We start from the raw sequence: 23,732 nt of genomic DNA, 5'->3' as shown, positions 1-23,732 counted from the left end.
ACATGGAGTCAAGCACCACTTCAAGGAGCTGTGTGGTAGTCAGGTCCCCTTCTTGACCCTCCAGAGGTTATATATTCAGCACCACACTGCTCTTCAGGCTGCAAGTTTAGACCATGGAGGCGAAGAGCAAGAGAAAAGCTCAAATCCGATCTGAGATGGAAGTTTAAACTCAAGTGGGTTTGGTTTTAAAGCTAAAAATGATGAAAAACTATGGAATCTGCCCAAAATGTTATTAAGGAAAAGCAGCAATTAAAAATAAACAAAACTGACGCTTGTTTATTTCCCAAATTAAAACTTCTCAATACGCTGGCTCCCCATACATGTTTGGTAAACAGGGACATATGCTTTTGACTGGCCTCAGAAAGCTGCAGCTGTTCACATTTGCTCTCCTTGTAACACACACATTGCTGAAATAATTGTCCAAAGACAATCAATATCGCCCCACGACAATCAGTTCTAATCAGCCCTACCAGCCACAGCACACTAATCCTATTATGTGTCCTTCCTCCTTCGCTTTAGAGATACGGTTGTTTTTCTCTGCACAAAGAGGGTACACCCTACAGGGAGAGAGATGAATAGGATACCTGAAAACATAAGAGAAGTGGATCAGAGCTCAACCCCCGCTCCTGAGGGGGAGGGGGGATGCACGCAACAGACAAAATATGGATCCTGGTCTGACAGGGAGGAGATTCATGAACTTGTACAGGTTCCCCATCTTCCCTTCCATGTCACCCACACCCCCTGCCCTCTGAAGAACAATTCTTTTTCCAGCCTAGAGGTCAAGAGGTAGGAGGTAGGAAGGCACCTCAGAAACCAGAAGAAAGTGGGAGGTCTTTCACCAGGAGGAACTAAGTCAAGCTGCCTAACAAATGGCTGGGAGCGGGGGCAGAAAGGTGAGGAGATCAGTTTCCTGGGTCTGTCCATTATAAGACTCTTGAGCAACACAGGGACCAAAGAATGAGAACGGTGCTTTGAGAACTGTAGCGTGGGTTATGAGTCGGGCCTTCTCTAACACGCTTTGAGAGACAGAAGAACTGGGATTCTTTTGGAAATCCTTTGGCTGCTTGACTGTGTATCTGTGAGTGGGACTTGAAACAAGGCCTTGGCTGTGCAGGGCCCGGGATGTATTTGGGCGAAAGATTCTTCTGCAGAACCATCTTTGCTCACAACATCTTCCCCAAAAGGCCCGGCACAATTCAGAGCAGGCGTCCTTCTCCCTACACGCCTCCCTGAACTCTCCAATGGGATCAGAACCTCGCTGGGGTTCCCACAGCGCCCTGTGCTCCCTGCATTAACTCACATCACCGTGTTACAGTTGTCTGTTTATCTGTTTATTTATTCAAGAAGAACATTGGCTCCTTGGGGCTAAGATTTAGTCTTAAATTTCACATCCTGGGGTTGGCACTGTGCCTAACACACAGGCATTTAGTAATTAAGATGATCTAGTCTCTCTCAAACTCAAAACTTTACTTGGCCAAAATCGTCGGAGGAATGGAGATTCCTACCTGCTCCCCTTGTGCACATGACACATCTGCGCTTCCTGCCAGTACATCCACATCTGTTACCTGCAGAGGCTCGGCTACTCTGCAGGTCAGTGTTACATGCTATAAAAACATCTCACACAAATACTAACTTTGTGCAGGGTGGGAGGGAGCAGAAAAGTATGTGTAAATTTTTTTTTATATGAAGTATCTAAATTACTGCAAATTGATTAACAGGCAAAAGATTCGTTTGGGTGTCCACTAGTAACAGAATGGCGGAGTCAGCTCTGGCCTATGGGAACACCACCGAGGAGGGGTCCTCAGAGCTGTGTCAAGAGGTGTGGCCATAGTAGGTTCTACTCTTTCCCCACACCCCCTCACATATGCCCAGGAACTCAGTGGGTCTTCGGATGTAACTCAAGGCCAGAAAGGAGGAAGATACACTTTTAGCTTAGCGTCACTAAGGAGTGCTGTTGAAGTTCATCTTCAAAGTGGAAAGGAGCTTTCAGACCAACCTAAAAGAAGACCTTGTCTCCACACTCGTGCCTAAGACAACCTAGTCCTCCAGGAGTGAGACCAGACAGGGCAGGAAGCAACCCGCACTGGCCAACAGAGACAGGAATTGGTGGGCTTGCGGAGGGTGCGGGATAAAGAGGAATGGAAGAGTGGTCTTCAGGTGGGGAAAGGAATGCGTTGGAAATGCCCGAGGGTGCTTCATGGGGCAGAGAGCACAGTACACCCTGCAATCCTGAACTAAGGCTTCCTGTCCATGAACAGAAGCTACAGAAACATCCCAATAGAGAAGAGACGGGACTCTCCCATCTCCCTACCATGTGGACACATGAGACTCACACCAGAAGGAGAGGCTTGAGCAGGTATCCTTTGGAGGCTCCATGGGCTCCATCACCATCTTATGGGCTGTGTCCCCTTTCCCTTCCCTGGGAAAAGTGCTGCAATGACACAGGGACAGAGAAAAGGCTCCCAGTACATCCTCAGGTCTGTGTGGAGCATCTGGCAGCCTCAAGCCAGAATTCATGAGCCAGCGTCCTGGGAAGGAGGCACTCACAGTGCAGGTGCGCCTCCAACAGAGAAACCCAGACTCAGTGTGGGAACAGGTCCCCCGGACGGAGCTGTGTGGCACTGGCTGTCACCACAACAGGATTCGGGGGAGTGGATCCCTGAAGTTTGCTGTGCAGTATGTGAAGAAGTGAGGTGTGAACAAGGATCAGCTTGTTGGAAACAACAGCTCCTACCCACAGGAGTGGGAAACAAGATCCGGAAAGAGGAACCAGCCGTCCATCTGGAGACTGCCAGCTCTTTGGGAACAGAAATATTTTTATGCTGCATTTTCCCACCCCTCAGGGAAACAAAAATCAAACGGCCCCTCTCATTCATAGAGCAGCCGATTTACTGGGACTCACAGATAAACACACATTTCACACAATAACTCCCTATAGCTGTTCGTCTTGGCAAAAATAATAAAAATTACATGGTTTTTATTATACCTGATTGGATGCAATAAGGCATCATATTTCCTGAGGATATAAAGACTAATGTACATATCTGGTTGGTCCTCCCTTCTCCTAGCTCTGGAAAAGTCTAGAATAAGAGGTGCCTGTGCCCCAGAAGGCAGGCTCCACTGGGGCAGAGCAGCTCGTCTGTTTTGTTCATGGCCGTGTCCCACAGCCTAGGACGGCACCCACCACAAACATTTCTTAAATGAACAATGAAAAGATGGCTCGTCATATGCCCCTTACTGTTCGCACGCGCGGACAGACACAGACACACACACACACACACACACACACACACACACACACACGATAAATCATAAAAGAAGCAACCGTGTCTCTAGGCCAGCATTTCTCAATCTTGGCACTACTGACATTTGAGGAAGGGGAGAGGGGCTGTCACGGGCATTGTAGGATGTTTAGCTGCCTCCCTGGCCTCGACTCACTAGCTGACAGCAGTACCCCTAGCCCCACCCCCAGTCCCAGCCCCAGCAACCAAAAATGTCTCTAGACCAGCGGTTCTCAACCTTCCTAATGCCGCCACCCTTTAATACAGTTCCTCATGTTGTGGTGACCCCCAATTTCATTGTTACAAATTGAACATCATTAAAGCATAGTGATTAATCACAAAAACAGTACGTAACTATATTTGTGTTTGCCGATGGTCTTAGGCGACCCCTGTGAAAGGGTCGTTTGATCCCCAAAGGGGTCTCGACCCACAGGTTGAGAACCGCTGCTCTAGACTGTGCCAATGTCCCCTGGGGCCAAAGCCTTTGTTGGTGGGAACCACTGGCCCAGGCCTGCAGAGAGCTCCCAAAGGGCTGACAGACCCAAGAAGGGCTGTGTTTTCCATGATGCTGAGACAGCAGCCGGGGGAAACCCTGCTCCCTGCCTACACTGAGGTGAGCGCACCGGGCAGGCCGCGGTGAGGGCGGTGGGAGGAAATACTGGGCAGTGAAAAGCAGGCAGATGTCTTGAACACAAATGAAGACTGAGGTGTGGGCCCAGGCCTTGTCTGTATTCGACAGGAGAAACCACTTTACTGCCACGGCGCGGATGGAGCTGGTTTTTAATGATCTCCGCTTACCCTCCTCCACCACCAGGGCATTAAAGAATCTATACATTGCACAGGAGCAGGGGAGCCGTCAGCAGCAATTGGACTTGAAATCTGGCTGGCAGCATCTGCTTCTGCTCCTCATTATGAACGAGGCTGGGATTCGTTAATATCTCCACTGCCAGTTCACAGGGCTCTTCAGAGGACAGGCTCTGCAAAACGCTCACAGGCCAGTACAAATGTGAGAAAGGGCAGCGGCTCCTGCGCCCCAAGCCGGGGTGAGCTGCAGGCCTCTCAGGCCCATTTCCCTGACAAAATCCAGAGGGATCAGAGAAGCCCTCTCCCCGGCAGGGCACTTGCATGCATCATACTGCCTGTGTTGACTCGATAACTGCACATGGCTTGGCATGCCACGTTCCTATCACATTCTTCTTTACAAAAACAAACAAAAACAAACACTGGCAGCCAAGGCGGGCAAGGGTGCAGGAAGGTATATATTCTGTACTTCTGGGGCAGAGTCAGTCTGTCAAGGTTAGTACACATCAGTGATCTTTAAAAGGTATGGGCCAGTACCCCATGTATTTCTACTTCTGGGAACATACCATAAGGACATAATTCTAACTATAGAAAGTCTCACATGCCCAAAACATCCATCATGTAATTATTTAGAATAAGGAAAATGGAAACAACCAATTGTCTATTGTCAGATATTTTAGTTTGCTATATTGTAATATATACATTCACTAGACTAATATACACCATTAAAATGTCATTTACAAAGAAAAGCATTATGCTATGCTAAAATGTTTATGCTCTGTCATTAAACAAAGAGAGAGAGAGAGTGAAAGAGAGAGAGACCAAATCATAACAGCAGCATAATATCAACCATGAAAAATAAAACTTTGGCAATAAAAAGCCTTCTGGAAGCAAACAGACCCCAAAACAAACACAGTGTTAACAGTGACTGCATATCGGAGGGAAGTGACTTATTTCTCTTTCCCTGCACCTTCTGAAGTCTCTTTTTAATCATCTATTCTTTTACATTTGGGAAAAGAACAATTTAAAGTCAAAAGAGTAATGGTAAACCCACACCTAGGGCATAAACACACCCGCCTCCATATTTATTCCCTTTATCCTGACTTCCCCTCCCTGCTTTACTGAGATGTAACTGACATTCCACGATATACGTTTAAAATGTTCGATGTGACAGTTTAATGCACGTATATATTGCAGAATGACTGCTGGAGTAAGGTTACACATCCTTCACACCACACATAATTACCATCTTCTTGTTCCTGTTGTTGACATGGTGAGAACATTTCAGATTTAGTTTCTTAGCAACGTTCAGGTATACAATACACTGTTAACTAATGTCACCAAGCTGTGCATTAGAGCCCCAGAACTTATTTATAACTGGAAGTTTGTACCCTTTGATCAAAATATCTTCATGTCCACAAACATCCCCCCTCTCCCCCGCCCCCACACACACACTGGTAAACACCAATCAGCTTTTTTAGATTCCATGTATAAGTGAGATTTTACAGTATTTGTCTTTCTTCCTAGGACTCATTTTACTTAGCATAATGCCCTCGAGGTCCACCCATGCAAATGGCAGGGTTGTCTTCTTTTTATGACTGAATAATATCCGTGTGTGTGCGTGTGTGTGTGTGTGTTTGTGTGTGTACACATTTCCTTCATCCATTCATCTGTCTCCATGTCTTGGTTGCTGTGAATAATGCTGCAATAAACATGGGGTACAGAAAGCTTTTCAAGTGATCATTTCCTTTGGATATACGGCCAGAAGTGAGATCACTAGGTATTATGATAGTAAGATTTTTTATTTTTTGAGGAACCTTCACACTGTTTTCCATAGTGGCTGTACCAATTGACATTCCCGCCAACAGTGCACAAGGGTTCCCTTTCCTCCACATCCTTGACAGCATTTATCTCCAGTCATTTTTATAATCGCCATTCTAACAAGTAGGAGGTGTTATCTCATTGTGGTTTTAATTTGCATTTCCTTGATGATTAGAGATATTGAGCCCCCTTTCATGTACCTGTTAGCCATTTTTATACCTTTTTTGAAAAAATTTCTATCCAGGTCCTTTGTCCATTTTTAAAATCCAATTATTTGTGTTGGGGTTTTTTTGGGGGGTTTTTTTGCTATTAAGTTATATGAGTTTTCTATGTATTTTGGATAATATCCCCTTATCAGGCACATGGTTTTGCCAATATTTTCTTCCATACTGTAGGTTGCATTTACATTTTGTTCTTTCTTTTGCTGTGTAGAAGCTCTTTAGTTTGATATAGTTCCACTTGTTTATTTTTGTTTTTATTGCTTATACTTCTTGTATCATATCTAAAAAAAATTGTTGCCTAGGATCTTTTTCCTAATGTTTTCTTCTAATAGTTTTATGGTTTCAGGTCTTACATTTAAGTCCTCATTCCATTTCAAATTAATTTTTGTGAGTGGTATAAGAAGGGGTCCAATTTCATCATTTTTATGTGAATATCCAGTTTTCCCAACACCACTGATTGAAGAGACTGTCCTTTCCCCATTGAGCGACCCTAGTATATTTTTGTCCATAGAACTTACAACCAAATTGTTGTATCTTAATCTCTGTATTGTTTTTCTCCCCCAACTAGAATACAGGCTACATAACAGTAGGCAAGTTGCCTGGTATGTAATAGATATTCAATGCACTTTGTTGAATTGAAAATACAACTTAGACTGTAGGGCAGTAAAACAATAATGTTGTTCCCAGTGAAGTTTCATACACTAGCTGTGAGAGAGTAATTGACACAAGCTCTTGGCAAAACTAATTAGTCACATCTCTAAAAGCTGAACATTCACCTATCTTGTAACCAATGGATGCTACACCATGGTATGTACTAGTAAAAAAAAAAATGCATACATAGGTTCACCAAAAGACATGTCCAAGAAAGTGCTATTTTATAATAGTAAAACCTAGACACAATAGTAAAGTCCTTCCACAATAGAACAGGTACATACACTGTGGAATATGCACACAGCAATGAGAATAAACAAACTACAGTCACACACAGCACACGACATCACAAATTTAATATTGAGTAAAAGAAGCCAGACTGCCCCCCCCCCACCCCCCGCAAAAAAAATCTGTATGATTCCACTACACAAGTATAAAATCAGACAAAAGTTATCCATGGTGTTTTAAGTCAGTGTTGTTAAGTTCTTACTTGGGAGGGAACATGCAGTGACTACAAGGCACACAGGATGGGCTTCTCAAATGCTGATACTTTTCCATCTCTTGACCTGTCTGTATGGGAGTGTCACTTCGTGAAAGTGTACAAGGGGTACATTTCGGATTGGTGCCCTTTGTGCTATATATGTTCTACTTCCATGAAACATACTCCCTACCAATCCAGGGCTGCTGAAGACAGAGAATCTTTTCTACAATTCTCTCTCCACTCACTACAAGCCTGGACCTGGAGCCCTGACAAGGCTAAACTCGTCACACTCAGGGTTCACATTCATCATGTCCCGTCTTGTCTAAATGGTCCACCCAGATTCCTCAGCCCCTCCCCCTCCTATCAGCAGTGTCTGGGTCCCTGAACTCGGCATAACAGCGGAGGTCGCCCAGGTATGTCAGGAATGCTGGAGGGAAGCTGAAGTGGCCTGGCCACCAGCAGATGCGGAGATGAATGCTGAGCTACTTCCCACTGAGACACAGCTCAGTCAGACGTCTGGCTTGCGAGGATTGCTCAGTTTCCCTTGTAGACCAGGCCTTATCCTGTGCAGAACAACCCCCAATAGGCCCCTGACCACCAAGCACCCCTTCTTCTTCACTCATCTCAGACAAAAAGTCTGTAGACTCCAGAGGACAGGAGTCAGGTTGGTTTTGCTCCCTGCTACCTCTTAAGTGGCCAGCACAGGGTCTGGTACGTAGCAGCCTGGCCAATAAGTGTCTGTGGGGTCGATGTATGAACACATGAGCAAACAAACATCACTACAGAGCCTGTGTGCCAGGGTCTGGAGGCCAGAAAGGCAAGGATCCAGGTCCGGGATGCCCATGGAAACGAAGAAAATAATATATTTTTTTAAACACATACAGAGGTCTTTCTGAGATAGGAATAAATTTTTAAACCACCAACCCTGTCATATAAAAATCATACAATTAATCTAAAACCAGTAAAAAAAAAAAAGCCTTATTTACCTTAACCAGGGGTAGCACTTTTATTCTCTCATTCACTGAAAGTGACATAAGCCTCATCCAAGATGACTGGTTAACGGTTATAAATCAGGTTGAGTTACAGCAAGACTAGCTGGCTCAGATGGGAGGTGATGTCTTGGCCAAATAAAAGTATTGAACACCAACCAACCAAGGCCACCCAAGTCACAAAGGAATCAGCATGTTCAATGAGCACAGAAAGATCCAGAAACTACCCAACTGTCCCTTAGCAATGGGGCTACGGAAAGACCCCAAATAGCCACACAAGTCTGTTAAATACACTTACTGTTTTCTCTCTCCATCTTGACAATGATTTTATCAATTTAGGTACCATTAATTAGAGGAAATTCAGCAAGGTGCGATGAAGCAAAGTTTGAGAGTTTGTTCAGTGGGCAATGGAATGGCTTTAGAACAAGAAATATCTCCATATCTTGTTGAGCCTCATAAATTTTCTAACCTTTGATGAGTCTTTGTTTTTGGTGTCCTCTGATCTTTCCAAAATGACCCAAGCAAAAGGATTTACTACTCCCAAAAGAGTGTAACAGGTAGTGTCACTGTCCCGCCCATATCCCTCAGACCTTCTCTGTGCTCCCAGCTGCCAGTACCTGCATCTCCGCACCCAAGGGAACACCTCCTGCACAAGTAAACATTCTACATATACCCACCATTCCTCACCCAGCGCATACTGTCTGCACCGCGTCAGCTCCAACACCCATTTCTCTATAAACTAAAGCCAATGTCAGAGTCAATTTCCTTCCGTTCAGCTGTGCACGAAACACATCGATTCTGTGGAGAAGATGAAAGTCAGGCCAGAGCTGGCTGGGTTCAGGCCCTTTTGGAGACAGGAAGGTTTGTTGAGATGACCCCCAAGGACTTTGTCATGGAAAAGGTCCCACATCGATTCTGCTGTGCTTGTGGGAACAAACGTGCATAATGCCCTGGAAGCCAGTCAGGAGTCCAGGGCTCTTCTACCCCAGCAGCACCTCGACACGGTGGCTGCTGCTCAGACCTGTGCAGATACGCACACTGCAAAGCAAGACCTGTCTCCCCCTGATGCCGACGATAGCCCTGCCGACATAGGGGAAAACAATGCACACACGACAATTTACAAGACAAAATGCTCATTTTGTCCACAATTTTATTATTCATTGGAGCTAATGGTGTTGGCAGTTCGGCAAGAATAATCCTCTAGAGCGTTGGTGGTATAGTGATGAGCATAGCTGCCTTCCAAGAATAATCCTCTAGGATTCTTCTGAAAATACAGTCTGAGAACTACCTGCATCGGAATCACCTGACTGCTTATTTAAAATGCAGGCTCCTGGGTGCCACCGTGGCTATCAGAGACTGCGCTCTAGGTGAGGAGGCTGGAGTCCACACTGTCAATCAGCCCAAAGGGGGCTTCAGAGGTTGGGAAGATGTAAGTCTGAGAAGCAGGGCTCTAGCACCGGGCTCTGGGCATCTCCCTTTTTGCCTTGGCTGTGGCTGGGCGTCTCACCCTGGCCTGGCCTTTTTCAGAACTGAGGGAGAGTGATTCCATCTACATGGTGGAACGGAAAGGGTGGAGCGGAAATAGGAAAGTGGAGGCTTCTGCCCTCTGCCTATTTGTTTTCTCCGTGCCAAGATCGCCTGGCACACCTGCAGTAGGTTCTGCTGCCTGGCTCCAATCACAGGCACTGACAGACTCTGAATAAATGCTGCTCACCCACCACATAATTATGCCGGGGAATACTGACGGTGCCTTCTGCAGTGGGTCGTGTCGAAGATTGCCCAGGAAGAGTTTGCAAATTATTACAAAGAGTTGTATAATATGTCCTTCCTTCCTCCCTCCCCCATTGTGCCAAAGAGAAGGTCCTTATAAAGGATCAAGGGAGGGTGTCACCTGAGGGCCCTATCTGCACAGAATCATCAGAAAAGCAGCCCAATCAAGTGAATTTAGACATTAATGCTATTCCTCCAGGAGAATCTCCAATAATTCACATCTCTAGTCTGTGAACACACCTTTCTTCCTCCCCAGAAAGAAACCATTATCCTCATGTCTGCGTCAGTCTCGTGTGGGAGGACCCAGGCCAGGAGCCATGAGTGCACATAGCAGGCAGCACTCTGACACGGTGCTGCAGAAAGGGCATGCGTGCCGTCTCCCCCCTGAACTGTGACCCTGAGGACAGAAATGTTGGGTTTCATCTTTAGCTTCCAAGCTTGGCACCCAGCTGGTTCTCAGCAATGGCAGTGGGGGAGGGGCACAGGGAGGAGGGCAAGGGGCAGCCCATATACTCCAGCCTCATTTTTTAAAGATAAACTGCACATATCATTACTCTGTCCAAGAAACTCAATCGTGCCCTTATTTCTAAACCGCACTTGGGATTGTAGGAATTCTACAGCCCGGGACACTTGGCCACAGAGAGAAAGAGAACTCATTGGCCCCATCACTGGAAGGCCGGTAAGTATTTTTTGAAAGGGGAAAGTGGGGTAAGGGATATTTACACAGCAGAGTTGCTGCAGAACACAGCACAGAGACAAGGGGGGCAGGGGGGAAAGGTTCAGGGACAAAAGAACTGGCCATCCCTCCAAGTACTTGGCCCATCTGTGTACCTCACTTGTTAAAGGAGACTCATACCCCCGCCCCCAAAATGTGTGTCAAATTGGAAATGTGCAAAGCGTGCTTTTTATTTTTTTTGAAATATATTTGTATTGATTTCAGAGAGGGAGGGAGAGAGAAACATCAATGGTGAGAGAGAATCATCAATTGGCTGCCTCCTGCACACCCCCTACTGAGTATGGAGCCCGCAACCTGGGCATGTGCCCTTGACCAGAATCAAACCTGGGACCCTTCTTCAGTCCTCGGGCCCACACTCTACCCACTGAGCCAAACCAGCCAGGGCCAAAGCGTGCTTTTTAAATGAACTGAGAAAGAGCTTGCTACTTAAAGGAATCCTGGGGCAAACACATCTGATGGAGACACAGCAAGGTCTTTCCCACTTCAAGACCTTTGGGCCTGCACTTCCCACTTGCTGCCTGGAACACAAGCACCTCCCTGCTCTCCCGGTTCCCTGCTATCATCCAGTGCTCCCAGCTCCAGTGCCTTCCCAGCAGCATTCCCCAACCGGAATAATTCATCAGCCCTTCCCCCTTCCCATTACACATGATCCAGCACCTGTACCTCGACCTGTAGCACTTCTCTCAACTGTATCTAAATCATTATTTGTGGCTGTTTTTCTGTCTGCCACGCTAGAGCGTAAACTCCAGGAGGATACAGACTGGGTCTCGCTTCTTCAGCCAGCACCTAGCAGAGGCCTGGCGCGTAGCTGGCATTTGGAGAACATGTTTGCACCAACACATCACCATGCCCTGTGCTGACTATTTATTATTGTTAGGGTTCTCCTAAACCACGCTAGCCTGCTTCGGCGGTAATGAGGTGGAACTGAAGAGTTGGGTCTGTGATAGACAAAGGAACAAAGGCCTGGCCGATCCTGCTAAGTATTTCCCTATTGATTCTAAAACCAACAAGAAGCATTTGCTAGACCCTGCAGGAGCTTCCCCAAGGACAGTGATGCAGAACCCATCCACCCCAAAGCCAGCCCGGGACCACTCTATAGAACCAGATGAAGTTTTTATCTTCTGAGATGGGCTGGAGGCAACTGGATCAGAGCTTAATGTTAAACGTGAAACCAATTAGGGCTTAGCTGGCATAACAGGGCTCCCCGGGGAGCTCTTGACACAACTAGGATTTCAGGCACAGCTGGGCGCAAACCTCCTCTCAGATACATCATGATGAGAGGTGCCGGTTTCAGGGTTTCTGGAGAGGTCCGGTGATGCTGTGAAATATGAAGGGAAGGACTTCTGTGCCAGGAGCTGCAACTGGAAAATAACAGGCTGGACCACGTGGAACCTCACACAGCCTTCCAGACTGACAAGCAGCGGAGTGAGAACAGCCTCAAAGATAATGGAACAAACCTCCCCAACCTTTCTCCGAGACATTTCTCTATAGCTGGGTGCCAGCAACTCACTCACGCTCACAGAGCCTACGTGAAGAGAAATGACCCTCAGGAAGCAAAGCAAAATAGCAGGCACAGCAGCCACTGAACGATCATGAGCATCTCCCTCGTGCCATGGGTTCACTCAGTCCTCCTCCAAACCCCACAGCGTAGGGAGGGTCACATCGGTTTTACAGATGAGGGAACCGGTGCTCTAGCCAAGACCCAAGTATAAGCTTGGCAAGACCGGAATGTGAACTCAGGTTAAGAGCGGGCTCTTCACCGTGGCATGACTCAACTTGGAGAGCTTTGAGAGTGTTTGGTTTGAAATATGTTATATTGAGTAAATGAGTAAGAAATGACTTATTACAAAACACTCAATTACTAACATGACTTTGTCTCCCCAAGCAAGACTGAATAGTTCAGCCAATGATCAGGTCCCACCCCTATAGGAGAGAATTACAGGTCCAGGGATCCATTTTGGACCACTTCTTGCCTTTGAAAATAATCTCACCAGCATATAGGAGAGTATTTATCTCCCCCCCCTCTCCCCCCCGCAATCCCAGTAAGCTGCAGTACTGGGGGAGGGGGGAGCAGGGTTTGGGTAGGACAAGGAGAAGCCAGGAACTCAGCCTGGAAGGCCAATTGGGACAAGAAGCTCCGCCATCCTTGCCAGGACAGCACTAGGCTTTCTCCGTCAAGGGCAAACTGAAGGCAGGGACAGAGAGCACAAAACGGTTGTAGGCCTGTCCACTTTCAAAGTGACCCTTTCTAATGGTTCCTGTGAAATAATTATTTCTATCACTGGTCATCTCATACAGGGGATTTAAGAGAGTGGGTTCATTAAAGAGAGTTAGGATCACAAACTCATTTCAGTCCCCTTGAACCTGTTTAATCAAAATGATTTTCTGCTATTCTCTATTACAAGCTGAGTTTCTGTGGTGACAGATTAATGACTGATCCACTAAGCCATACACCTCTCTTGTCACCAACCCCACTGACTGCACCAGCCACCATTCCATCAATAAGCCCCACTTCTCCTTGAAACTCATTATAGCTGAGCTGCTAAGATCAAATGAATAGGTCAGCTGCTTACTGACACCCCAGTTCTGCTAAAGAGACCACCAAATCCCAGGGAGCCTGTGGGGAAAAGAAAGCGGGCTGGCCCTTGTGGTCTCATTAGAATTACAAACCCAGGCCACTCGGAGTAAGATAAATGCCAGCTAAAGCAACACTTCTGATTCTCTGAGCCCGCTAAAGGTAATTATCCTGGAGTTAAATGCCAGGGCTAGTTTCACGTGTGCAAAAGAAAGAAAATGCCATGTTTGGTGTAAGCAACAATATTATTTTAATCAAATCAGAAGCTCATTATTAGCAGAAGATAAGGCCTGTTGCGACCCCTACAATAAGCTGTTGGTCCACCTGGCTTCCTATTCTACTGTGTCTCAACTTAAGGTTCTTCACTAGTTACCCCTCCACATAAAGCAGGAAAGACTTGCAATGCGCTACCACTGGAGGCTCACACCCAAATCCACTCCGTTCTTGCTTGGCCACTGTGCATAGTGAGAGTCTAGAAGCCAACTTCCTGGTTCCAGCCAGGCTCCTGGGCAGCCCAGCTCCATTAACTCTGGGCAAGGGACTTACCCTCCCAGTAAATCAGGGACAGTAATAGCATTTCTCTCCTAGGATTGTTATAAATTAAATGAGATAATATATGTAAAGTACCTTAAACAATGTCCTGCACACTAAGTGCTTCATGGATGTTAAGTATTGTCTATTTCTGCAGTTTTAATTTTTGATTACAATCAGTACATATTACCTTTGTAAGAAAAACTTATTTAAAAAGAAAACATGATAACAAAAAGATGTGTGATAGTGTAAGATAAAGTGTTTCATTCAGCAGATAAGAGATTACCTGAGTAAAGAGGAAACTTTATCTTGCTCACCCTTAGAGCCAACCACCCTAGTACATAGTAGACAGTCAAATATTTGTTGGAATGAATGAACGTACAGATGAATGTTTGAAAAAACAGAGGAAAATTTCCTTACAGAAATCGGTATGGAAAGCCAAATGATATACATAAAAAAATTAGAATGGCTGTGGCATCGTGACCCCTCAACCTCAAACCACAGAGAAATTAAATGCATGAGAGTTGGAAATGGGAAATAATTGTGCAACTAAATACAAACATCTATCCTGCTTCATCTTCTCCTCCTTCATACTGTATTTATGCAAAAGTCTGGGTCTTCATCTGGCCCAAACATCCCAAGGGCTAGTCTTTATAAAAAGAATGATAAATTCTATAATTGGTAAATCTATACTAATAAAAGCCTATGTGGTCATCACGCCCTCACACCGTGATGCCCTCACGCCATAACAATCCACCACCAGGAGGCTGCATGCCCAGTGGGCGTGCATGGGTGGGCGGGGCTGGATGCGTGGCAAGGTGCACGTGGGTGGGTGGGGACTTGATGCTGTGTGTGCAGCGTAGAGGCGGGACCTACCTTTTGGGGAGATTGATTGCAAGGCTCCCACACTGTGAGGGAACAGGCCAGGCTGGGGAACCCCCCCCCCCAAGTGCACGAAATTTCATGCACCAGGCCTCTAGTAAATTAATAAAAAAGAATGAGGGCCAACCTAACAGACCACCAATACATTTAAGGAGCATACATCTCCTAACATGTTAATGGTATGTTGCTCCTGGATCCATTGCTGAGAAATCCTGAGATGTTCCTTCTGGAAAAGAGATAGTGGTTCTTTGTGTACCTAGAGCAATAGGACCACTTCAAAGCGGTAAGTACTGGCTAGCAGGACATCTCTGACAATGTCACAGCACACATTACAGGCTGGGGAGCATGGAGCACACAGACACCATCATTTCTATTTCCAAGTTAGCGCGATAACAACACCAATGGGCATCATCAGCTCTCTGAAGGGAGCCTTCACTTTTCAGTTTCACAAGTTCAAAAATTACTTCCCAATCTCTCTCCCCCAAGTGCAGAAAAGTGATGAGTCTCAGGAAAGGCAAAAAGTTTCCTTTTACAACGACATTCAAAAACTGACAAGCATCGTAACAATAATCTCGGGGAAGTTTTTCCAAGTCATTGGTAGATTCAACAAAACAACAGCAGAGAAGTTGAGTTTTGTCAACCTTTAGCAAGGCCTGACTCTGTGAAAACTATAAGACTGGCTGAGCAACTGCCCTAGCTGGGGCTTTGTCTGTTGTCCACTGAACAGCTGGTTTCCATAGAAAGCAATCTTTTACTCCCTGGTCCCAGGCACTGAGGCTTTGTGGATATTCCAAGTAAATGACCCACATGAAGACACCTGAATCTGGCCTAAAAGATTATCTAGTTTGAGTTTCACAACACTTTAAAGAGGTTAATGGCCTTAAATTTTGTCTGTTCCATGGCTAGCATCAGAGGACTCCGTAAAGCATATAAAATGATTGTCACTGAAGATGTTTGGGATTTCTAAACCTTTTTAGATGTTTTTAATGTTACTATGGATTAAATTGTCATTTAAAAAGAATATATACTGCAATATCAGACATCTGTTTACCAATACAGCTCCTAGGACAATGGAAACTAAGGAGAAAATAAACAAATGGGACATCAAAATAAAACGCTTCTGCACAGCAAAAGAAACCATCAACAAAACAATAAGAAAGCCCACTGCGTGGGAGAACATATTTGCCAATGATACATCCGATAAGGGGTTAATCTCCATTTATAGAGAACTTGTACAACTTAACAAAAGAAAGATAAACAATCCAATTAAAAAATGGGCTAGGACCTAAATAGACACTTCTCCAAAGTGGACATACAGAAGGCCAAGAGACATATGAAAAAATATTCAAAGTCAGTAATCATCCAAGAGATGCAAATCAAAACAACAATGAGGTACCACCTCACACCTATCAGATGGCTATCATCAACAAATCGACATACAAGTGCTGGCGAACATGCGGAGAAAAGGGAACCCTCGTACACTGCTGGTGGGAATGCAGACTGGTGCAGCCTCAGTGGAAAACAGTATGGAATTTCCTCAAAAAATTAAAAATAGAGCTCCCAATTGATCCAGTGATTCCACTTCTAGGAATATATCTCAAGAAATCAGAAACACCAATCAGAAAGAACATATGCACCCCTATGTTCATAGCAGCATAATTTATAATAGCTAAGATTTGGAAACAGCCTAAGTGCCCATCAGCAGACAAGTAGATTAAAAACCTGTGGTACATCTACACAATGGAATACTACGCTGCTGTAAAAAAGAAGGAACCATTTGCAACAGTATGGATGGACCTGGAGAGCATTATGTTAAGCAAAATAAGCCAGTCAGAGAAAGATAAGTATCACATGATCCTGCTCATTTGGGGAATATAATGAACAACATAAACAGGTGAACAAAAACAGATCCAAAGATAGAAGCATCAAACAGACTGTCAAACCTCAGAGGGAAGGCAGGGGAGATCAACCAATGAAATTGCATGCATATAAGCATAATCAATGGACACAGACAATGGGGGGGGTGTGAAGGCCTGGGCTGAGGGGGAGGGGGCAGGACGAGAGAGGTCAATGGGGAAAGAAGGTGACATATGTAATACTTTTCACGATAAAGATGTTTTTTAAAAAAAGAATATATACTGTTTAAAATATTAGTTTTACACCTAAAATTACTCCAGAAACAAAAAAGCAGCACATTTGAACAGAGAAGCTTTTCTCTTTTTGTTACGCTTTGGACATTTTTTCAGCATTTAAGGCAGTAGTTCCTAAACATCATAAGAACGCTTGTTTAAAATATAGATTTCCAGCACTCATCCCAGAAATGTGGGGTGAGAACCTCAGGGAAGAAGCTGGGTGCTGTAATTTAACAAGCACCCAGGTGAGCGGCATGGTAAGTCAGGTTTAGAAAACACCTGATCCAAGGATAAAAAATATCGCCATTTTCAAGAAAGATGGGAAATGGAGAAAAGTCCAATTTCAAAAATTTAAAGACAAATGGGAAATAAGAATAATGTCGTGCTTATGGTACACTGACACGAGAAAACCTTGAACAGGCACGGAAGCTCAGTGAACAGTTCCACATCGCTAAGACCGCGACCCCCCTCAATGTGACCCAGCTGCCCCGCAAACCATGCCACCTGCAAAGGGGCCCTTCTCCTCGACACCTGGCCCAATTTTCCCATCGTGAGCAGAGTTAAGCATCTGCTGTTCCTCGCTGCTATCTAAAACAAACAAAAATGATTTCTACTCTATGTGAGCCCATGAATGGACACTCCTTTTGGGCATCTTTTGGGCAATTTGGGCATCTTTCTCAGCCATGGGCACAGGTAGTCAGTCCAAGGCTCCTCAGAGCTGAACGGAAGGGATTGAAGATGGTTTACAGGGCAGGGCAGGAACTGGGGGTAAGAATGGCAGGAATCCCACGGGCAGGTGGGAGGAGCAGGAAGAATATCTGCTGCAAAACTACGACCCCCCCCAATAAACTGTGGAGGCTTATGAAAAGTGTTTGAAAGCACCTTTCAAAGAGAAGCAACCCACAGAAAGGAAAGAACTAAGCTCCCACGCAAGGCTATGGGCACACCTGTTCCTCTGGAATGTGACCTGGAGAAATGCTCTTTGGAAAGTACACGAAACCATCTGGATTCAGTGAAATCCTCAGACTCTCCCCCTGCAAGGGATGGGGTTACCCAGAATGGGGCTGAGGGCAATCCAGTGAAAGAGGGTGACTCCCACACATCTCCCACCTCCCAGAGCCCTGTGCCCATCCATGAGAAGAGGCTCTGGGGTAGGAGTCTCTCAAGGGCAGGCATTCCCAATAGTACATATCTTAAACCTTCTTCTTAGTCGTCCACCTAGGAAAGAGCTGGCAGCAGCTCCCACGGCACAGAGGGAAGCCATCTGCTGGAAAGGCTGTACCAGGCGCCTCTTGCCCCTGCATCCGCTGGGGCTTACCTGGGGAGCAGCAGCCAGACTTGGGGGCAGAAACAGACAGCAGATGTGCTCTGGGTGCCCGGGAATAACTTCTTCCCCTCGGGGCTCCCCAGAGGCGCAATCCTGCCACCCAGTCTCCTCTTCAGGGCAGGGGACCAACTCCATGAGCTCCCTGCTCCCTCCCCCTTCCCCTAAAGATGCCAAAGGTCAACACCACCATTTCATCCAGCCCACTGCCATGTCCCTCCAAAAATCTGGAGCACCTGGAACACCTGGCTCCCTAACCAATAAGCTGGGCTCACCCCCCAACCTAACCCCTGCAGCACACCCTAGAGACGGTCCAGTCACGGCTGCCCAAGAGGTTCTCTATGGGGCTGGGCACAGCCAGCCATCCACCTTCGGAGGATTCAGACGCTGCGGAGCCTCTCTCGCTGCAGCTGCTCACTGTTCAAGCCACGCTCAGTCCAGTCGCCTCCCCCCTCGTCCTACAAATACACACACCTGGACTACAGGTAACAGGCCAAGAGGCGCAGGCCTTCCAAGTTCCCCTTCAAAGTTCTTCTCAGGCAAGACAGCCCCGGAGCCAGGACCCGCCAGCTGCCCTGGAGGCCTGCGCAGCCCCCCGCCCGCCTCGGACCCCTCGCGGAGGCTCGCGCCCCCGGTACTCACGTCTCGAAAGCGGTTCCAGTACTTGTCGCGGTCGTACTGGGAGACGGTGCTCAGCCACTGGTCGTTGTCCAGGAAATTGCCGTTGGGGCCCGCGCGCCCCGCAAGCGCTTCCAGGCGCCGGCTCTGGACCTGGAGGAAGCACCACGCGGCGGCCGCCGCGAGCACCGCGATCGCTGGCATCTGCGGGGCAGGGCGCGGGGCGGTGAGCGGGCCGAGTCCCCCGCCGCCCCGAGGACTGGGCGCCGCCGCCGGCCCCAGCGACAGGGCGGGGGTCTCCCGGCGGGCCAGGGGCCATCTCTCGCCCACCCGGGGCGCCTGTCGAAGATCTAGAGACCCGGGGACCCCTCTCGGGAATGGGGGGGGACTCAGTTATCCATGAAGAGGCTGCGTCACAGATTAGGGGCTGCTGTCAAACTACAGGGGAGCCCTGCCAGCCGTTCTCTGGGTGCCTCGGACCCCGCTACTCTCAGACGGAGGCTCCAGTGCCCTCCACAAACCGGGAGCCCTGGCCCCGCACGCCGCCTCCCGCGGACTGTGCCCAGAGCTGATAGAGGGGGCAGCCGGCTCCGAGCAGCATCCAGGCTCGGGCAGCATGGGGGGCAGGGGAGTACCCGCGGCTGGGAGGCTCTCTCCTTGCCCACCCTGCCGCCTCGGCCAGAGGGGTGCGCGGAGACACCCCAGGCCCCCGACCCTGCCAGCCCTAGGTGGCCGCGGGGAGTCCCAACTACGCCAAGTTGGGGCGCGGGGTTTGGCGGGCACGTACCTTGGGGGCTGGCCCGGGTCCCCGCGTTGGAGTCGCCGGAGCTCCTGTGGCGCGGTCGCGGGGGAAGCTCTGGCCTCGCTCCTGCCGCCGCCGCACAGTCCGGCGCTTTGTGAGCCCGCAGCGCTCTGGCTCCGCTGCTCTCTGCTCGCTCGGGCGCGGCGCCCGCTGGCGGAGGCGCCCGAGCGCACGAGCCGAGGCTTCTGGCGACCCCTGGCGGCCGCACGTTGCTGTGCCGCCGGACCGGCAGTCCTCCACCCCGGCCTGGAATGTGGTTATCCACATCCTTAATGCAGGACTGAAACAAGCTTTCAGGCCCAAGCTGGTGAGAGACAGTGAAGGGGGTTGAGGATGCAAGGCCCAGAAGCCAACCAGCACTGAGGCATTCTCAAAAGGAAGGTCGCCGGGCCCCCCAAGTTAGAATCGCCTTGCGGGGGGGAGGATGGGGCTCCTTAAAATAGGGACTCCTGGCGCACTCGCCAAACTTGCGGAATCAGCATTCTTCAGGTGGGTCTCCCTGAGGTGAGTACATTTCTGCACTGCCCATCCCAGGTCCTGCATCCAACGGCGGCGTCTCTGCACTCCAGGCCTCATACCATGCTCACTGCTGTCCAGTCCCTTAAGACAGCCCTCTGGCCTCCATTTCCGTCATTTCTACATCCTCGTCCACAAAATTGGCCTGGTGGGTTTACCTGCACAGGAGTCCTTGTCTGCTGAACTGGCCTGTTGGGTCTTCCTAAGGGAAGGGGGGGAAAGAGGAAAACTAGACCAGGCTCCAGAGGCAGGACACACAAGCAGGAGGCTGCCCATGCGGTTCATCCCCCAGTCACTTTCCAAATCCTCAGCCATGTCTGGTCCAATGGGGCTAGAAGAGCCTGGCTAGCGTGGCTCAGTGGTTGAGTGTCAACCTGTGAACCAGGAGGTCACAGTTCGATTCCGGCACATGCCCAGGTTGCAAGCTCAATCCCAGTGTGGGGCCTGCAGGAGGCAGCCAATCAATGTTTCTCTCACATCATTGCGGTTTCTCTCTCTCTCTCTCCTTCTCCCTTCCTCTTGGAAATCAATAAAAACATATTTTTAAATAGGGCTGGAAGGGAATTCATGCAGTGCCCCTGTCTGCATACAAGTGACACTTGCTGTCTTTCTCGTGTACAACCACACCCCATTCCATAGACACCTGAGTGCTTTTTTAGAACAAATCTGACACACTCATCCCTCTCCCCTCAGCACACACTTAATGCTCTTGGTCTTGCTCTCCTGATAAAGACCCAATGCCCTGCACCCCTGGCCCCTGCCTGCCTCTGCTGCTGCCTCTCATGCCACTCCCTCCTCCTTCCCTGACAGGCTGGCCTTGGAGTGGACCTGAGTGGAGGTGGACGCCCTCCAGCACTGGTGCTCACTTCTGCCGGGCCACTGTCCACCCCCACCCCCAGCACAGGCTTCATCAGTCCCCCTGCCGCGCCCCCTTCCGCCAGCTTATTCATCAGGACCACTTCCCTGAAGCTCTTGCGGAGCCTGTAGACCAGGCCAGGACTCTGGCAACACTCTCCTGGAAAACCCGATGCTTCTCCAGCACTTGAGGTCACTCCACGTGGATGCTCCACCTGGCTGGAGCTCTGTGAGGGCAGAGGCCATGTTTGGCTTGTTCGCTGCTGCTCCCAGTGCCCAGCACCAAGCTCCTAACACAGAGCAAGTGCTCAGAAAATCATTTGATGAATGAATGAATGAATGAATGAATGTCACCACTTGCGACCTGAAACCACACTCCTCAGCCAAAATGCCCCAACAAGTGTGATGCGGTCAGTGGTAAGCTGTGCTGCAAATAGTTTGATTATGTGTAGTTTAATGTATAGCAATTGGATTAAGATTTTTTTTCTAGAAAGTAGCAGGTGCTTATCCTAACATTACTCTGACTGATTTACATACCTAGAGGCATTCTTTTTTATCATTATTATTGATTTTAGAACTGATTAGAGAGGGGGGGGGAGAGAGAGAGAGAGAAACACCGATTTGTTGCTCCACTCAATGAACTCATTGGTTGCTTCTTGTATGTGCCCACAACCTTGGCGTATTGGGACAATGCTCTACCAAACTGAGCTATCTGGCCAAGGCTCCTAGAAGCATTCTTGAATGAGAGAAAAAGGAGTGGAGTCACAGCTATCCATTGGGGACTACACGTCATGCACGGTTTATTTTACCATGGGAATACTTTAGGTATTTCAGCACCATGTTCTGGGTATGTCAGAGCAGGAGAGAGGTTTAGAAATGATGGAGAGAGCATTTTTTTTTTTTTTCTGAGAAACCCAAGGAAGCAGCTACTTCCCCATTTCTCTGCCCAGTTTGATGGCAAAACTTCTTCAAACACTTGTCCCTGATGTCATTTCAGCCTCTTCTGCTCCAATTCATTCTTGCACCCATTCCAACCTGCCTTCATCCTCCCTGACTAATTGAAATGACTTGTCGCTATCAGCAACCTCCTCCAAGTCTCCAAACTAAACGGGCAGCCCTCACTCCTCCCCTACTTGGCCTCTGAGAAGTTAAGTTAGGCTCCTGTGACACCATTCCTCCTGCCTCAGGCTTTCCTGCTCCCCACTCTCTTTCCCACTTGTAACCAGAGCTTCTCAGGGCTGAAGCCTCCACCCTCTGCTCTTTCTGTCTAAACCAGTGGTTCTCAACCTTCCTAATGCCGTGACCCTTTAATACAGATCCTTATGGTGACCCCCAACCATAAAATTATTTTCGTTGCTACTTCATAACTGTAACTTTGCTACTGTTATGAATCGTAATGTAAATATCTGATATGCAGGATGTATTTTCATTGTTACAAATTGAACATAATTAAAGCATAGTGATTAATCACAAAAACAATATGTAATTACATATGTGTTTTCCGATGGTCTTAGGCGACCCCTGTGAAAGGGTCGTTCGACCCCCAAAGGGGTTACGACCCACAGGTTGAGAACCGCTGGTCTAAACCCTTTCCCTGGGCACTCATATCGGTCCTGTGCTGAGATTCTCCAGTTGTATTTCCAGCCCAGAGTGTCTGATAACTTCCATACATCCAACTGCATATTTGACGTCTCCTCCATATGGCCCATGGCTGTTTAAACAAACCTGTGCTCTGAGTCATCCCTATTCCAGCAAACGTATCTCCATCCATATAATAGCTGTGAAACCCAGGAACCTATGAGCCATCTTCAGCCCCTGCATTTCCCTCACCCCTCACTCCAGTCTATCAGCAAGCTGATCCATTCCACTTCCAGACACCCTCCAGTCTGTCCCCCTCACTCCCCTCCACAGGCACCACCGGCCACCTGGCTGTCATTTCTCACCGGAGGGCTGCAGTGGCTTCTTGGTTAGTTTCCTTGATTCCTTCCTTTCCCCACCAACCCATTAGCCCCTCAGGGTCAGAGTAATCTTTTCAAAACAGAATTGACTCCCTGCATACAACCTCTTAATGGCTATCCATGACACGAAACAGAAATCCAAACTCCTTCCCATGACTGGTAAAGCCCTGCACCATCTGGTCCCTTCCCCTCCCTTTCCTTTCCTGATCTCTGGCCACTGCTTGTCATGGGTTTGCACACACGCCAAGCATGTTCTTACCTCAGGTCCTCCTGGCTGGGCCCTCTGCCTGGAATGACCACTCCCTGCTCTCCACAGGTTAGCTCCTTCCTGGCCATCAGATCTCAGCTCCAATGACACACCACAGTGAAGCCACCAACCCATCTAAAATGGGCCTTCCAGCCTGACCAGCATGGTGTAGCATCGACCTATGAACTAGGAGGTCACTGTTGGATTCCTAGGCAGGGCACATGCCCGGGTTGTGGGCTCAGTCCCCAGTGTGGGGCCCATGCACGAGGCAGCCTATCAATGATTCTTTCTCATCATTGATGTTTCTATCTCTCTCTCTCCCGTTCCCCTCCTCTCTGAAATCAATAAAAAAAAATATATGTATTTTTAAAAATAAAATGGTGCTGGAAGCTAATTCCAGCAGGTCATAAATGCAAAAAGTTCATCAAAAGGTTGGTGAGCCTTAAAGCTTCAGCAGAGCTGAATCATGTTACCTGCTGCTGAAATAGCCGAAAGCATTTCCCCAAACCTGAAAGTCTACATGTTATTACCTGTTGCTGAA

General features: G+C 47.9%; 1 protein-coding gene across 1 annotated transcript in view; it reads right to left on the bottom strand.

The window, feature by feature from the left end:
* Positions 1-19,727, bottom strand: part of SPOCK1 (SPARC (osteonectin), cwcv and kazal like domains proteoglycan 1) — a 470,635-nt gene extending 450,908 nt beyond the window's left edge. The window contains exons 1-2 of the mRNA XM_070414948.1: positions 19,601-19,727; positions 18,838-19,017 (exon numbers count right to left, since the gene is read on the bottom strand). Coding sequence (XP_070271049.1) covers positions 18,838-19,017 — 180 coding nt within the window. The 5' untranslated portion in view covers positions 19,601-19,727. The remainder of the gene's footprint in view (positions 1-18,837; positions 19,018-19,600) is intronic.
* Positions 19,728-23,732: the final 4,005 nt, after the last annotated feature.

The sequence above is a fragment of the Myotis yumanensis genome, unplaced genomic scaffold (assembly GCF_028538775.1).
Source record: "Myotis yumanensis isolate MYYU_CA2020_CCGP unplaced genomic scaffold, mMyoYum1.0.hap1 SCAF_5, whole genome shotgun sequence".
NCBI lineage: Eukaryota > Metazoa > Chordata > Mammalia > Chiroptera > Vespertilionidae > Myotis > Myotis yumanensis.
This window is presented reverse-complemented; position numbering and strand designations above follow the sequence as displayed.